At 49.9% G+C, this 16,437-nt stretch overlaps 2 protein-coding genes across 2 annotated transcripts; both read left to right on the top strand.

Annotated features, from left to right (window-relative positions):
• Positions 1-3,703: 3,703 nt before the first annotated feature.
• On the top strand, positions 3,704-16,295 carry THPO (thrombopoietin). The gene is made up of 6 exons (XM_035134068.3): positions 3,704-3,847; positions 5,379-6,056; positions 9,277-9,404; positions 10,556-10,642; positions 12,425-12,589; positions 14,247-16,295. The coding sequence occupies exons 2-6, from the start codon at positions 6,044-6,046 to the stop codon at positions 14,463-14,465; spliced, it is 612 nt and encodes a 203-aa protein (XP_034989959.1). The 5' UTR covers positions 3,704-3,847; positions 5,379-6,043; the 3' UTR covers positions 14,466-16,295.
• On the top strand, positions 7,743-9,014 carry LOC118078540 (tubulin-folding cofactor B-like). Its single transcript, XM_060274341.2, has one exon. The coding sequence runs from the start codon at positions 7,786-7,788 to the stop codon at positions 8,524-8,526; it is 741 nt and encodes a 246-aa protein (XP_060130324.1). The 5' UTR covers positions 7,743-7,785; the 3' UTR covers positions 8,527-9,014.
• Positions 16,296-16,437: the final 142 nt, after the last annotated feature.

Raw genomic sequence — 16,437 nt, 5'->3', positions numbered from 1 at the left:
ACATTCAACTATCTAACCCAAACTTTTTGTTTTTGTTTTTGTTTTTGTTTTAAACAACGTAAAATGCACCATTTATGTTGTTGTTGTTTAGTCGTTTAGTCCTGTCCGACTCTTCATGACCCCATGGACCAGAGCACGCCAGGCACTCCTGTCTTCCACTGCCTCCCGCTTTGGTCAAACTCATGATTGTAGCTTCGAGAACACTGTCCAACCATCTCGTCCTCTGTTGTCCCCTTCTCCTTGTGCCCTCAATCTTTCCCATCATCAGGGTCTTTTTCAGGGAGTCTTCTCTTCTCATGAGGTGGCCAAAGTATTGGAGCCTCAGCTTCAGGATCTGTCCTTCCAGTGAGCACTCAGGGCTGATTTCCTTCAAAATGGATAGGTTTGATCTTCTTGCAGTCCATGGGACTCTCAAGAGTCTCCTCCAGCACCATAATTCAAAAGCATCATTTCTTTGGCGATCAGCCTTCTTTATGGTCCAGCTCTCACTTCCATACATCACTACTGGGAAAACCATAGCTTTAACTATATGGACCTTTGTCGGCAAGGTGATGTCTCTGCTTTTTAAGATGCTGTCTAGGTTTGTCATTGCTTTTTTCCCAAGAAGCAGGCGTCTTTTAATTTCGTGACTGCTGTCACCATCTGCAGTGATCAAGGAGCCCAAGAAAGTAAAATCTCTCACTGCCTCCATTTCTTCCCCTTCTATTTGCCAGGAGGTGATGGGACCAGTGGCCATGATTTTGGTTTTTTTTTATGTTGAGCTTCAGACCATATTTTGCGCTCTCCTCTTTCACCCTCGTTAAAAGGTTCTTTAATTTCTCCTCACTTTCTGCCATCAAGGTTGTGTCATCTGCATATCTGAGGTTGTTGATATTTATAACTGAGCACCATTTATAACTGAGCATATAAAATTGCATGATTTGGCAAGCTGGCAAAACGACTCTAGAGCGATCCGATTCATGTCTTCTCAGAAGTAAGACCCACTTTGTTGTAGTAGAGCTTTCTCCTAGGTAAGCGCACAAAGGATTGCAGACCCCAAAGGACAGGTGCCTTAGTTTTGTGCAAGGAAAAGTGCAAATATACCCAATAGGAAAACGAGAGGGAGCGAGCCAACTGCACCATATGATACCTAGGCACCTCCATTTTCCTCCACATCAGAGAATCATAGAATTGTAGAGTTCGAAGGGACCCCGAGGGTCTTCCAGTCCAACCCCCAGCAATGCATCCAACCTCTTCTTTGATTTTATGATCCTACGTTACGATTTTCCTGAGAGTCATTCCCACAGTAGGTAAACACACATCAGACTGCCCTATAACTCACCCTGACACCCCATTACCGAAAGCAACGAACGGCCCTTTTCCTATATCATTTAGGGTCCGGTCTCTTCCACGGTTTTGGAGATTATTTATTGCTGCCATCTGGTGGTGATTTTCCAGAACTGCTGTGCGGAGAAACCTCTCTTGCCGCCAGCAAGCCGCAATGGAAGATCACACTTGGGGGGGGGGAAGAGAAGAAGAAGGGGAAAGGTTATGGTGGCAGACCCAGAGAGAGCTTTCTTTGGCCTGCCCGGTTATGGTGGCAGACCCAGAGAGAGCCATAGCGCTACGAATTCTGTGGAATCCAAACTGTCATATAAGAAAATGCAATATATAAGAAATAAAAGAAGCAAAAAGGAAAAAAGATTGAAAATTGTACAGCACCGAGCGCAGAGCACCGCTGTTGCTACAACAGGCAAAGAAATAATTAGGCAGCCCACCAATATCTTCAGCAGTTTTCAAGTGGTTCATGGGGAGGAAAATCTATGGGAACCGCTGCACGAATTCCTGAAAATTTACACCCAAATGCAGGGCCGGACCAAGACATTTCGGCATCTGATGTGGACCCCAAAATGATGTCCCCCTTTCTGCCAGGGAAGAAGGGATGGGGGAGGATGTACATCAGGAACAAGAGGGGGAGCGGGGAAAAATGACATCCACATCTGCTGCCCCTTGGATTTTGCCGCCTAAGGCAGTAGCCTCACCTTGCCTCTTGGTTGGGCCAGCGCCACCCCAATACATCTGTTGTCTTTTAAGCTGCCACAAGGCTCTTTTTAGCAACAGACTTAACGCTGTTGAATCTCCGTCAGGAGGCTGTTTTCAAGCCTAATTGCTTCATGGGTGGAGAAGCGAGGCAGGCAGGTGAGGGCCAGATGAGGAGTTCCTGTGGGCTGCATCCGGCCTCCAGGCTGACAGTTGCCCTCCCCTGTTTTCCAGCAACATCCTTCTAGCATTCTCCTGCCAGGCAGTCCTTTCCTAGCCGACACCTTTTTCAAGGGACCCCAGGGTGGAAGGGGTGCATTTCAGAGAAATCCGGAGGCAAGCTCTTATGTCCAGACTCTTTTTCCAGGTGACAGCAGTTTCAACCAAGGTATAGCGAATTGTGTCTAAGGCCCCTTCAGACCCATCTCAGTATCCCTATTTTCCAGGGACACCCCTGTTGTAGGAGAAGCTGCCCCAGTTTCTGATTTGATCCCGGAATGTCCCAATTTTCCTTAGGATGTCCCACTTTTCATTGGAGAAATGTTGGAGAGTTTTAGAGTTATCTGTCCCCCAAGCCATCTGAAGGCAATCCTTTATAGGGATGTTTAATGTTTTATTATGTTTTTATTAGTATGTATTATTATGTATTAAAGTCGTACCTTGGCAGTTGAACGCCCTGTGACCCAAATGTTTTGGCTCCCGAACGCCGCAAACCCAGAAGTGAGTGTTCCGGTTTGCAAACGTTCTTGGGAACCTGAATGTCTGACCTGGGTTCCGCGGCTTTTGATTGGCTGCTGGAGCTTTCTGCAGCCAATAGGAAGCTGTACCTTGGTTTCCAAACGTTTTGGAAGTCGAACGGACTTCCGGAATGGATTCTGTTCAACTTCCAAGGCACAACTGTATTATGTTTAACAGTCATACCTCGGTTAACAGATGCTTCGGATTGTGCATTTTTTGGTTGCGCACCGCGCCGAACCCAGAAGTGCCGGAATGGGTTACTTCCAGGTTTCGATGCTCACGCAAGCGCAAAAGCACTAAATCACACTTTGCGCATGCGCAGAAGGGCCGAATCGCAATCTGCGCGTGCACAGACGCGGTGCTGCGGGTTGAGAATGCTGCGGGTTGCGAATGTGCCTCCTGCATGGATCACGTTCGCAACCCAAGCGTCCACTGTATTTATTATGTTTGATATTATGTTTTCATATATGTCAGCCCTGGAGTGGCCGAGGCAACCCAGTAAGATGTGTGGGGTATAAATAGTAAAATTATTGTTATGTAATGGGACGTCCCTATTTTCATTGGAGAAATGTGTGTGTGTGGGGGGGGGTAATGTCCCCTATGTCCTGCATTTTTAAAGCAACACCATGCTGCTTCAATCCTGGGAACTGTAGTTTTTCCGGGGCGCAGGACCCACAGTTTGTTACAACTGAGGGAATTGCACCCTGTGGGGGGGGGAACTACAGTTCCTGGAATTCAGGGGGGAGGTTGCCATGTGCTTCAGTTGTGCTTTAAATGTTTGGGGTGGGTGTGGCCTTGTACGGTGCCTTCCTTCCCGCAAGCACCCCACTGCAAGATGTGACTCCCGTCACGTCCCTACCCGGACAGGAGTCCGTCTGCCGTGCTGCGTGTGCCACGAGGAGGTGGTTGACCTCCCTTATCTCTCACCGCCCACTCCTGAGCGGGTGCCGGATGCAGCTAGGGCAGCTCCACAGCCCTCTCCCGGTCCCCAGGCAAAAAAATGGGAGAGACGGGGGGGTCAGGTCCCTTCCGGCTCTCAAGGTGGCCGATCTCACAGACCTGGGGCACACGAGAGCCGAGACGTCCCAAGGTAAGCATGGAGGTAGCTCTCTAGCAGGGTGGCTCCTGAGAGGCAGCAGGAGGAGAGAGGGGTTTGTTTGCTTGGCTTGTCAAACAGGCACTTGCTATGGAACAGGGCAGGCCTCTGACGGGAAGCACAGTTTGCGCTGCGGACTGTGTGCCACAGGCAGGCCGAGCTAGAGGACAAGAAATTCCGCAGGGAAATCCGAATACGCAGGCCATGCCAGAGGCCGGATGGAAAGCCTCTAGGGGTGGTAGCTCAGTGGCAGAGCATCTGCTTGGCATGCAGAAGGTTGCAGGTGCCTGGCATCTACAGATAGGGCTGAGAATGTCCCCTGCCTGGGGTGACCAACTGCAAATATTGCATTGCACTGCACTGCACTGCACTTATATCCCACCTTTTCCCCCAAGGAGCACAAGGTAGTGCACATGGTCCTCCCCCTCCTCATTTAAGGACAGAGGAATGAAATAACTCCTTCACCCAGCACAGTTAACATAAGGACCTCACTTCCCCTGTGGCAGGATGGCCACCATCCTACATGGCTTCCAAAATAGGATTAGACTAATTTATCGAAGCTACCAACATGAGTCTGACCAAACTGCGGGAGGCAGTGCAAGACAGGAGTGCCTGGAGTGCTCTGGTCCATGGGGTCACAAAGAGTCGGACACGACTAAACGACTAAACAACAACAGCAACAATTTATGAAGGAGGAGGCTGTTGACGACTACAGTCGTACCTTGGTTTTTCAACTTCCGAAAATGTTGGAAAACCAAGGCACGGCTTCTGATTGGCTGCAGGAGCTTTCTGCAGTCCATCGGAAGCCACGGAAGCAGCGTCAGACGTTCGGGTTCCAAAGAACGTTTGCAAACCAGAACAATCCCTTCTGGGTTTGCGGCATTCGGGAGACAAAACATTCGAGTCGCAAGGCGTTCAACAACCAAGGTACGATTGTACTAGCCAAGATGACTGTGCTGTGCTTTGCCTCCACTGTCGAAGGCAGCGATGCTTCTGAATACCAGTTGCTGGAGAAACCGCAGGAACAGAGAGTTGGGTTTCACACTGGCCTCTGGCTGGCCACTGTGAGAACAGGATGCTGGATCAGATAAGCCATTGGCCGGATCCAGCAGGATCTTCTTATGTTCTTAAAAATGTGGTCAAAAGGTCTAGCGCGTCAACGCAGCCTATGGCTGTTGGGTATCCAAAGCTGTTCAGAGCTCCAGGAGAATTGTACTTCTCCCTGTGAAAGTCATCCTATCTGTGTCCATTTGATAGCTCAGTCGGGAGAGAGCATGAGATGGGAACCGTAACCTCAGGGTCGTGCGTTTGAGCCCCACATTAGGCAAAAGATTCCTGCATGGCAGAGGGTTGGACTAGATGACAGTTGGGATCCCTTCCAAATTTATGATTCTATGATTGGTGACCCACCCTGAGACCTCATGGTGCAAGGAGATGATGCTGCTGATGATACAAGACTGGGCCGACTCAGTGTAAGGCAGCTTTCTGGGTTGCTACGATGCTCCTTTCTCTCTCTTTTTGCTAGGTTTTTTGGAACAGATGCATCCAGACCAGAGGAAACTTGACGGACGCCAGGCTCTTCATCACGAGGCCGTGGGAGCCCAGCTCCAGGTTTCGTGGTGCTCGCTAGAACCCCCCAATTTCACCAACTGAGGCGAACAGGCGCACCAGGACTGTGCATCTGGCCCCAAACCGCGAGGAATGGCCATGGTAGAGAATGAGCCTCTTAAACTCAGAGCCGTGGGTTCGAGCCCCACACTGGGCACAAGATCCCTGCACTGCAGGGGGTTGGACTGGATGACCCTCGGGGGTTCCTTCTGACTCTACAATTCTGTGAAACTCTCGCCCCAGGGAGCGAGCTAGCCAGCCAGCCTTAGCGGCCTTGTCATTCCTTGCCTCCTCCGTCAGCCAAGGAGGAAATGTCTGGAAGTGGGAAGTCTTCCTGAAGGCTCGGGCTTGCTGCTCGGAAGCCGTTGACCAGAGGTCACCAGCAGCTGCACAACAGGAAGCCGCGCGGTGCTGGCTCAGAGGTGCCGGCAGCTACGCAGAAAGCCCGTCGGAGCCCCCTTGGCTTGCCCTCGTGGCTGTGGCATCGTTCAAGACACCGTCCATGGAAGCCAGGCAGGAGCTGGGAGGCAGCCGCTGTTCCCTGGCAGGAAGATGCTGTGACAAGGCGGATGCCAGCTGGGCATGGAGCTGAACCGTGAGTGCTGGGCTCGCCCCAAGGGATCTCAGAAGACACAGGCAGGTCTCCTGGGGAGACCGGCCTGTGGGTCAGCCACACACCCTTCTCTGCTGGGAGCCCTCCTTCTCCCCAGTCCTAGATGGCTGGAGGGAAAGGCACTCTGTGCATGGGCTGGAGCGAGGAGTCTGACTCCGGCAGACCTGGCTGAGTCTCAGGGGCTGTGGATGGTGTTGCCTCCAGTCCAGAGCATCCTGAGAAGGAGCAGGGGTTGATCTAGGTGGCCCTCAGGGCCCCTTCCAACTCTACCATTCTCTCCAGGACTTCCTATCCACTATGGATTTCCCCAAGGACAAGTCTTGCTGTTACACACAGCAGCGCCTCTCTAAAAAGCAGGGTGGTGCTCCCCCCCCCAGAAATGTTGCTTACGGGTAATTGTATGCAGATGCATGCTCATTGGACTAGTTCCTTCATTGACAAATGGTCATGTGGGTCATTGAATAACAGTACAATCCCCTGCATGCCAAAATCAGTCCTGCTGAATTTGGTGGGGCTTACTCATGAGTGGGTACAAGATTGCAAAATAAATAATAAAAATTCCTTCCAGTAGCACCTTAGAGACCAACTACTAAGTTTGTCATTGGTATGAGCTTTCGTGTGCATGCACACTTCTGCAGATGCAAGACAAGATTGCAGCGTGAGATTTAGTTCATTGGGTGACGTCTTTTAATTAGCAGAGGAAAGAACTTGGATCCTGTTTTGTTTTCATGAAGCCCAGTTCAGGCCAGCGGTGAAAATTCTGGAGAAGTAACGAAACTGAAATTGCTATTTCCAGCATTCGGGTGGGTGGAGAGTGCTGTGCCTAAAACCTTCACCCTCTCCCTCTAGGTGATCCTTCCCTCCACCTCAATTATCAGGTCTGGTTAAGGTTTCTCTGTGTTGAAGGCCAGGCTCTCTGCACATGCTCAGAGGCCCCTTTGCAGCCTCACATGTTCAGCTGCTAAGCCTTGGCATGTGCACAACACACCATTCCAGAATACAGCAAATATTAATACAATACTGGAAGGTGTTTGAACAGGAAGGAGAAGGCACCCACCCCTTTGTAACTGAAATGCACATTGAACCAATAATGTCTGAAATCCAGTTTCACCATCATCCTGGTCCTCTATTCATACGCAGAACATTTTCTTTCTGGGTCAAAGGAGGTGTGTGTGCACATACAATCTCTGTGTGTAGGAAGGAGAGGTACTTGTTATGTCCTTGTCATCTGCCTGATAGCTCCGCTTTGGAGGGGCAAATTTAACCGGGGAATTGGATTGGGAAGGGAATTGTGGAGTCTGTGGACAGATCCTTTGCCTGCAAACTCACCCAAATTCAGCCTCTCATTACCCGGGGCTGAGGGTTTCCTTGTCCCACCTAATTTTATCATCATCATTCATCACACTTATATCTCAGCTTTTCCTCCATGGCTCTCAATACGTGGTTTCCTGTCCTCCTGATTTAATCCCAACAACCCTGTGAAATAGATTGACCTGAGAGGAAAGCCCAATGTTAAATGAGGAGGGGGAGAACCTCTTTGAGGAGGAAGGAAGGAAGGAAGGAAGGAAGGAAGGAAGGAAGGAAGGAAGGAAGGAAGTCTAGGGAGCCCACCTGCCAAGCTGATTCAGAGCATACCAAACATTTGGCCATCTTGTCCACAAATTATGCAGTCGAGTGCTTCTGTCCGAGGGGGACGGGCAGCCGGTTCGGGATGAGCGTCGTGACGGGGACCCCCGCGGTGGTGTCCGTATCCATCAGCAGCACCCTCAACTCCTTCCGGGCCCTCAAGAGATACGCCCGGGGGCTCACCCTCGCCGAGTTCAAGTGTAAGCTGGAACTGGTTGTGGGAAGTCCGGCATCATGCATGGACCTTGAGCTCTATACTCCAGATGACAAGTTTGTGATGAAACTCGACAGCGACGAGGCCTTGCTGGGGTCTTACCCCATCGACGACGGGTGCAGGATTCATGTTATTGACACGAGTGGTGCAACCATCGGGGAATATGAAAATGTGTCAAACGTGGAGAAATTCGAGATAACCGATGATGAATATGACAAGCGAAGAGATACAGCACGCTCCTTCATGAAAACAAGTAAGCTGGGGCACTACAATGCGGAAGAAATGATGAAGAAGGAAGCAGAGAGGGAGCAGAAGCTGGTGGAGGAGAAGGCCCTGGCGGAAGCCATTTCCGTGGGGTCAAGGTGTGAGGTGCGGGCAGCAGGGCAGCCCAACAAACGAGGGACAGTGATGTACGTTGGCTTAACGGAGTTCAAGCCTGGTTACTGGGTCGGCATCAAGTATGATGAGCCTGTGGGGAAGCACGACGGAAGCGTCAACGGAAAGCAGTACTTTGAGTGCCAGCTCAAGTACGGCGCCTTCGTGAAGCCTCGCTTCGTCACCGTGGGGGATTTCCCGGAAGTGGTGGACTATGGCCTGGATGACGAAATGTGACGGGGAGAGGAAGAGGTGCAGGGGTGGCTGAAGGAAGCGGAGCGGGTCGCCATGCGGCCTCTGTTAATGGCTGGCTGTGGCGCTCTGATCCCATGTGCGAGGTCACTTGAGCAAGCCAAAGGGAGAAGGCGCGAAAAGCCGCTGTGTGTTCTTCGACTTGTGTTGGTGGTTTCCTTCCCCCCTTCCCTTTCTCCTGGTTGTGTCTCGTCTGTTCCGTGAAGATGCTACATCCCCATGATTTTTCTCACATTCACACCCTTCTTTGCCGGCTCAGTTAACCCAGAGAAAACTGGAGTGCCCTTGCCTTGTTGTAGCAATCCTTGAAGGGGTGGGGCCTGGGGGTGGCAGCAAAGTCGCTCCTGATTCCCCCACCCCACGCCACCCCGGTAGTAAGGCCTGCTGGTTGCAGAAGCAGTTAGTTGAGCAGGATGAAAAGAGAACCTCTGAGCAGATTTGTACAAGACCCTTCCTGCTTTTTTAAAAGTAAATGCAGACATTTCTATGACCATGCATTTTTTCCCCGTTGTGAAAAGTTGTGTTTTTTTTTTTGTGCTGCTGGCCGATGCTATGTGAATACGATAAATTAAAAAAGTTGGTGGGAATATAAAAAAAAATAAAATAAAATAAAATTATGCAGTCGAGTTTCCCGCATTTGGGGAAATCGCAGGGGTCAGCACACCCGCAGTGCAATGGATGAGCCTCACCCTGGGAAAACCATCTCTTGTCTCTCCTCCCTCAAACCTCCCTTAGGGCTCCTTCTCCTCACTGTATTCGTGCTCCATATGGACCTGTTCGAGATGAGTCCCACCAGACTGGTTTGTGACAGGCGGCTAATCCAGAAGTACATCACCGAAGCCATGGACTTGGAGGAGAAAGTGGTAAGCAATGCTGTTACACTTCACCTGGGCAGATCGGGGCCCTTGGAGTCTTGGCATATTTTGCTGGCTTCCACAGTCTTTCCTTAAGGTTGCACCACTCACTGAGTGGGGGGCATGTGGTACGTGGCCCAGAATAATATTCAGAGCTGTCCAAGACATTTGGCACCTGAGGCAGACCCCAAAATGGGGCCTTCCTTCCCGCCGCCAGAAAAGAAGGGGTGAGGGCAGATCTACATCAGAAATGAGGGAGAAAGATTGATACTGTACTGTGACCTGTTGCCTGGTGAATTCTGCCGCCTGAGGTACTTGCCTCACTTTGCCTCATGGGTGGGCCGGCCCATGATAATACTGCCCAGCTGCAATGAAGGACACCTTCCTCAGTCTAGTGCAGGGTTTCCCAAACTTGGGTCTCCAGCTGTTTTTGGACTACAACTCCTATTATCCCTAGCTAGCAGAACCAGTGGTCAGGGATTATGGGAATTGTAGTCCAAAAACAGCCAAGTTTGGGAAACACTGGTTAAAATGTTTTGGACCGCAACTCCCATCAGCCCCAACCAGCTCAGTAGAATTTTTAACCACACAGCACACAGCGTTGGGGCAGCCACTATTTCCTGCAGTTGTGTGGATAAAATGCAGGGTGAGAACCATGTGTCTACACTAGTGGCTGAAACTGTGGAAACCTTTTGGAGAAAGTGTATTTTTGAGGTTTGATGGCTCATAACACCTTTTTTTTTAAGTAATACCATCAATTTATATATCATTGGAAAGATAATTTAATGAAGAATGTAATGCAACAAAGTATGTTCAATTATCTGTATTCTATCAAAAGCTATAGCCAAATAACAAGAAACAGGAGTGTTTAGAGAGCTAATCAGGTGTCATCTTGTTTTGGCAACAATGGCTCATAACACATTTTTTTTGGAGTACTAATACCATAAAATTATATATCAATGGAAAGATGAGCTGCAGCCCCAAACCATGTTATTTCGGGTACCCATGAAGTTCGGCCGTATTTGCTTTGCACCTCATTTGCGGGGTGCAACTTGTTGGGGGCCAGGTGCCAGGTGGTTGCATTTGCCCTGCACATTTGGCCATTCCTGCCTGCTGGCCTGGTTGCTTCTCCTCTCAGGGGTTTTCTGTCCTTTCCGCAGAGCCAGTGCGGGGAACTCCCCTTTCTCCAGCAGCCTGTGCAGCTGCCCCTGGTTGGGTTCAGCCTCCGAGAGTGGATGGCAAAGACAGTGAGTATGTAAAAAATCAACAACTCACCCACTATGGGTCAAGGGCTGGGGCCTGGGCTTGTTGAGCTGTGATGGCTTTTACCCAAATGCTACAAGCATTTGACCTAAAAGAAGATGCCATGGCAGGCTGGAGGGCTCACACTCAGGTTCCCAGCCAGCCATGGCATCTGCTATGAAACTAATGAAGCTTCCGCTTCGAGGCTGCTAATTTCAGAAGGGCCTTGGAACATGGGCATAGCCAGGTGGGATGGGTAGGGCAGCTTCCTCCCCACAAATCAAGAAAATAAATAAAATAAATACTTAACTAAAACTAGAAATAATCAGAATATTTGGAATTGAAATACTCACTGAGGTCACCAGGATGATGCTGTGGTGCATTCTAGTGACACAACTGAACGATAGGCATGGCTTCTGTGAACTGACCAATCACGTCGCAGGTAGCTTGGTTCTGGAACAGGACATGGGGCTATCATGCCTGCCCACCCCCCAACATAAATCCTGGCTGGGCCCATGCCCCAGAAATGACTTCAGTCCACATTCCTTTTTAAAAAAAAATGGGTCTAGTAGATTCGGTTTCACCATTCTGTGATGCACTATGCATATAACGTTTCCTTAATTTTCACCCCGCTCACAACTCGAAAACCGTAAGGCATAGGAAATATTTATTCACTGTGTTGACTTGGACGTGTGAGACAACCCAGTACAGCAACTTTAATCAAAATCTGGGGTGTAGTAGCGGAAGTTGTTGTTGTCGTCATCATTATCATTTTAAAAAGTGATCTGTTGTGGAACAACCCCATTGAAGAAGGTAACAGGGCTTACCCAGGCCTCGTTGCTAGTTGCTCAAGCTTCAGGACCCCCAAAATGTAGATCTGCCACTGCCTAGGATACTCCATTCCGCACAGGCCCTGCAACAGACCCTGCTATTCCGCAGCCACGGATGCTTGGTCCTCACTGGGTTGTTCTGCGTCCTCCTATTTCCATTTAATCTAATCTGACTCCTGCAAGGCAACACCACCCTCTTGTGGTGCTGCTTTGATTACGCCAGAAGAAGCACAAGGAGAAGGAGTTTGCTTCCACTCATCCTTGTCCCGCCACCAATCCCTGGGCTCTGAGCCTTGAGAGTTCCTCAGCTGGTTTCTTCCGCCATTCCTCAGCGTCCAGCCGCTCCATGACATACTAGGACCTGGAAGAGCAGAGTTTGAATCTCCCATCTATACCTATCTCACAGGTTTGCTGTGAGGATTAATAATAACAATAATAATAATATGGTGGTAATAATAATAATAATAATAATAATAATAATAATAATTTATTTATACCCCACCCATCTGGCTGGGTTTCCCCAGCCACTCTGGGCAGCTCCCAACAGAATATTAAAAACAAGATAAAACATCAAACATTAAAAACTTCCCTAAACAGGGCTGCCTTCAGAAGTCTTCCAAAAGTCAGAAAGTTGTTTATTTCTTTGACATCTGACGGGAGGGTGTTCCACATGGCGTGGGCCACTACCGAGAAGGCCCTCTGCCTGGTTCCCTGCAACCTCACTTCTTGCAGTGAGGGAGCCGCCAGAAGCGCTGGACCTCAGTGTCTGTGCTGAATGATGGGGGGGGCGATGCTCCTTGAGGTATATTGGGCCACGGGCAGGGAGAAGTCTGGACACCACCTTCAGATCTATGGAGCAAAGCTGAGATACGACCACAACAACCAACCAACCGATAAATAAATAAATAAGAAATGTCAGAATCACCCAACGACTGCCCCTCTCTCTTACTCTTTCAGAACCAAGACAAAGGGCAAGAAACCCTCCGTGATCTGGCTAACTTGGTGGATGGCACAGCAGCTGCCCAAAACCAGCTGAGCCAGGGCTGCGCCTTGCCACTACTCCAGCAGCTTTATGAGAAAGCCAGCTCCTTCCTCCTGCAGCTCCGAAACTTTGGGTGGCAGGTGAGAGGCCAAAGGGGGCTTCCCCAGGATGATGATGACGGTGGTGTATTAAATTTGTGTACTGCCTTTCATCCGTAGACCTCACAGCGGTTCACAACATAAAATACAAAATAAAAACACAAAATCTCTCTATATAAAAATGTAAAAGGTCCATGTTTGTGTTTCATGACCTATCTCCAAAACCGCTTGACTGATTGAGTTGCCATTTGGACACAATGTTCCTGTCCAATATGCGAGTGTTTCCATAAACTTAGATTACGCAGATGTGACACCTGTCACAGGTAAAAACATGAATTTGTGTGTGGGGGGGGGAAATAGCTCCCTCCAGTGGACGGCAAAGGAACAGATGCCATTTCTGTACTGCTGCCACACCCCACCCACCCTCTGGCTCCCCTCCGACCTCACCACCCCTGCCCCCTACTCCTCCTCCTCCTACCTCACCAGGCCGCTCCAGAGCCAGACCGGGCCCACAAGTCCCCTCCCTCGACTCTGGGCACGGCGGGAGAGGTAGGCCCGCTCCCATCGCCACTCTCTCTGGAATCAGGCCTGGCCCCGATCTCGCGTCTGTCGCCCCGACACCTCCTGCAGAGCCAGGCCAGGCCCCAACCTCACGTCCACCTTCCCAGATGCCACCTCCACGTTCAGGCCGGACCCACAAGTCACCTCCGCCGACTCCGCCGACGGCAGGAGGGACAGGCCCGGTCCCGCCAGCAGACCAGACCATGCCCCAAAACCACCTCCACCATGAGGAAAACGGGAGACTCTCCCCCACATTACCTACAGGTACCCCCTTACCCACCGGGGGACCCACACAGAGCCTCCCCAAACTACGAATACTTCATATGGGGGGGGGAAACCAGACAGGGCTTGGGGGGGGTCACGTCCTCCCTGTGTCCTGGGAAACGGGACCCCTGACCTGCCAAGGTGGTCCATTCCACTGTGGAAGAACACTTATCGGCAGAAATTTCTTGCTAATGTGTAACACGGCTACCTACCTGTAGCCAACACTTGTGCTCGGAAATATACTTGGAGCCAGTGAAGATCCTTCAGGACCAGTGTTATAAGGTCCCGCCTTTCATTCCCAGTCACCAGTCTAGCTGCCACATTCTGGCTTAGTTGTAGTTTCAGAATCACCTTCAAAGGTGGCCCCACGTAGAGCGCATTGCAGTAGTCCAAGCAGGATACAGTGGTACCTCTACTTACGAACTTAATGCATTCCTAACGCACATTTGTAAGTCGAAAAAATTTGTAAGTCGAATCCCATAGGAATGCATTGAGAGAGAAAAATTGTAAGTAGAAGCAACCCTATCTAAAAATTCGTAAGTAGAAAAAATCCTATCTAAACAGCATCCAAGATGGCGGACGGAGCTCCATTTGTAAGTAGAAACATTTGTAAGTAGAGTTATTCGTAAGTAGAGGTACCACTGTATATCCAGAGCATGTACCACTCTGGCGAGAAAGTTTGCAACTGTTCCTCATAAGGCATGATTTCCAAGACCTTTTATCATCCTGCATTCAAGATTTATTCATTTCAGAAATTTTATGCTTGTTTTTTTAAAAAAACATTCAAAGCAGTTTACCAAAAATAATGTTTTTTCACTGTGGCCCCTTAGCCCTGACAGGCACCCACACACTTGTTTTCCTTTTCTCATTCTAGGAACAGAACCCAACTGCACAGCCCGAGAGCAGCTCCCAGTTAATTCCTGAAAGAAACCTTAGGACAATCTTTGAGACCTACAAACAGCTTGTGCGGGGAAAGCTGCGCTTCCTCTTCCATGACTTGTGGAAAGACTCCTGCAGTGCGGAAGATCAACAGAGGGCTGCCAACCCTGCAGTCCTGCAACCTCCCAGTCGGAACACCTCGAGGGGCAACTGAAAGACCCCCCCATGGGCCTGATCCTTCAAGGGAGAGAAGCACAGCACAAGTAGTAGGCCCTCTGGTGGCCAGGTGTGGAAGAGCAAGCCTAGCCAAGCCCTCAAACCACAGGGGTCAGGAAAAAAAACCACACACCCAAGGAAGGAGGAGACCCTCATCGTGAAGGCTTGCTCTAGCTGCCTGCAGAAAAGTGTTTCCAGAGCTGAGCGAGCCCAGCTAGGTTACTGGAAAGAACCGGCTGCCAGCCACGATGGCGACATCCTACTGTTGGAGGCAGCACACCCGTCTTTCAGCTGCAGGGCATCACCGGGGGAGAGTGTGTGGCTGCACTCAGGTCCTGCTTGCAAGCTTCCCAGAGGCACTGGACTGGACTGGGAAGTGTCCCGATTTTCCAGGGACAGTCCTGAAAAGACAGAAGCTGTCCCAGTTTCTGATTTGATCCCGGAATGTCCCACTTTCTCTTTGGACACCCCTGGTTTCATCAGAGAAATGTTGGAGGAGATGGAATAGGATTCCCTATTTTCACTGGGAAAATGTCAGAGGACACCCCTCTTTTCACTGAAGAAATGTTGGGAGGGATAGAATAGGATGTCCCTGTTTTCATTGGAGAAATGTTGGGAGGATATGCTGTAATGAATGGATACTGGACTTACAGTCTCAAGGCAGCAGCCAAGCTCCTCACATGATCTTATACTCTTGGAGCCATTCATCGCCTTGCTTGGGAAAGGGACTGAGATTTTAGGAGCTCCGCCCCGCCCCGCCCCGTACTCTGTGCAAAGCCATTGGGGCAAGTGGGCATTACTCAACATCTTGAGAGAAAGGACAGCAGCTCTTTCCTCTCTAAGAGACCATGATGGGTGCTTGGACTTCCTCAGTATCAGGGCTTCCAGCTGCAGGAGGCACAGTGAATAGAAAACACTTAGAATTCCTCTCCAGGCCTTCCCCCATCTGGGGTGGAGTGTGCCAGGGACATTGGAGGCAGGTCTGACCACAAGCCTCCACATTATTCCTATACGGCTTTGAACACGGTCCACCGGAGAAATTGAACCAAGATGGGTGCCCCCACCTCCTGCAATTCCACACACAGAAGCTGACACAGGTCTCTTACTTTGATCCTGGAGATGGGATCCTATCCTGTCCTGTGCCGGTTAATGGCCTAGTTAAATGGATGTGAGGCCAGCTGTGAATATGTCACTGCTGTTGCTTCCAGTGACCTCAGTCTGCCCAACGGTAGGGCCAGGTCCAGTTAGAAGTAACCCCTGAATACAACCAGAGTATTTGGTTAAAGTGGGGGCAGCCTCTGGCACATTTAAAAGTTGTCACCCAACTTCTGTTCTCCTGACACCAATAGCCAGGGTGCACGGCGTGGGCAGCTGTGGAACAAGAACAGCTGGCTTCGGTCAGCAGGAGACACCTGAGCAAAAGGGGAACACCTCTTGCATCTGCCTATGGTTGTGGGATCCTCCCTTCCACCTATGAGTGGCAGCAGGAGACTGATTAGTTTGAATACTAATAAGACCTGGTTTATACCACCAGTGAATGCACTAAACATAACTGAAAGCAGGAGAAACTACTGAAGAAGCCCGTCATATGGGCGAAACAGGCGAAAAACGCCGGCAGCCTGTCTACCATTGACACTTCGTTCGACCTGCTGCCACTTTGCTGACCGCTAGCTATATAGCCTCAAAGATCATAAAGACTGGTTTGCCTTTCGGTATTTATTTGTACATGCTATCAGCTTGACGTTAGGTTTTGGCTTCTGTGTCAGCACTTGTATATGGTTCTCTTATTGTTTTCTTTTTGGATTAATAATACTTGATTGAAACCTGATTGAATCTTGTGCCCTTGCGTGCTGCTTGTTTTGTATTGGACTTTTGAAGAAATTGGCAGCATTAGCCCATTATCTTTGTTTTTGTTGTACCCACTCAGAAGGAGGCAGGGTATGGTGCCTTAAGAGACTGGATCAGAACCG

Source organism: Zootoca vivipara, chromosome 5 (genome assembly GCF_965207765.1).
Source record: "Zootoca vivipara chromosome 5, rZooViv2.hap1.1, whole genome shotgun sequence".
Taxonomy (NCBI): Eukaryota; Metazoa; Chordata; class Lepidosauria; order Squamata; family Lacertidae; genus Zootoca; species Zootoca vivipara.
The sequence above is the reverse complement of the archived record's forward strand: the minus strand, read 5'-3'. Positions and strand labels throughout refer to the sequence as shown.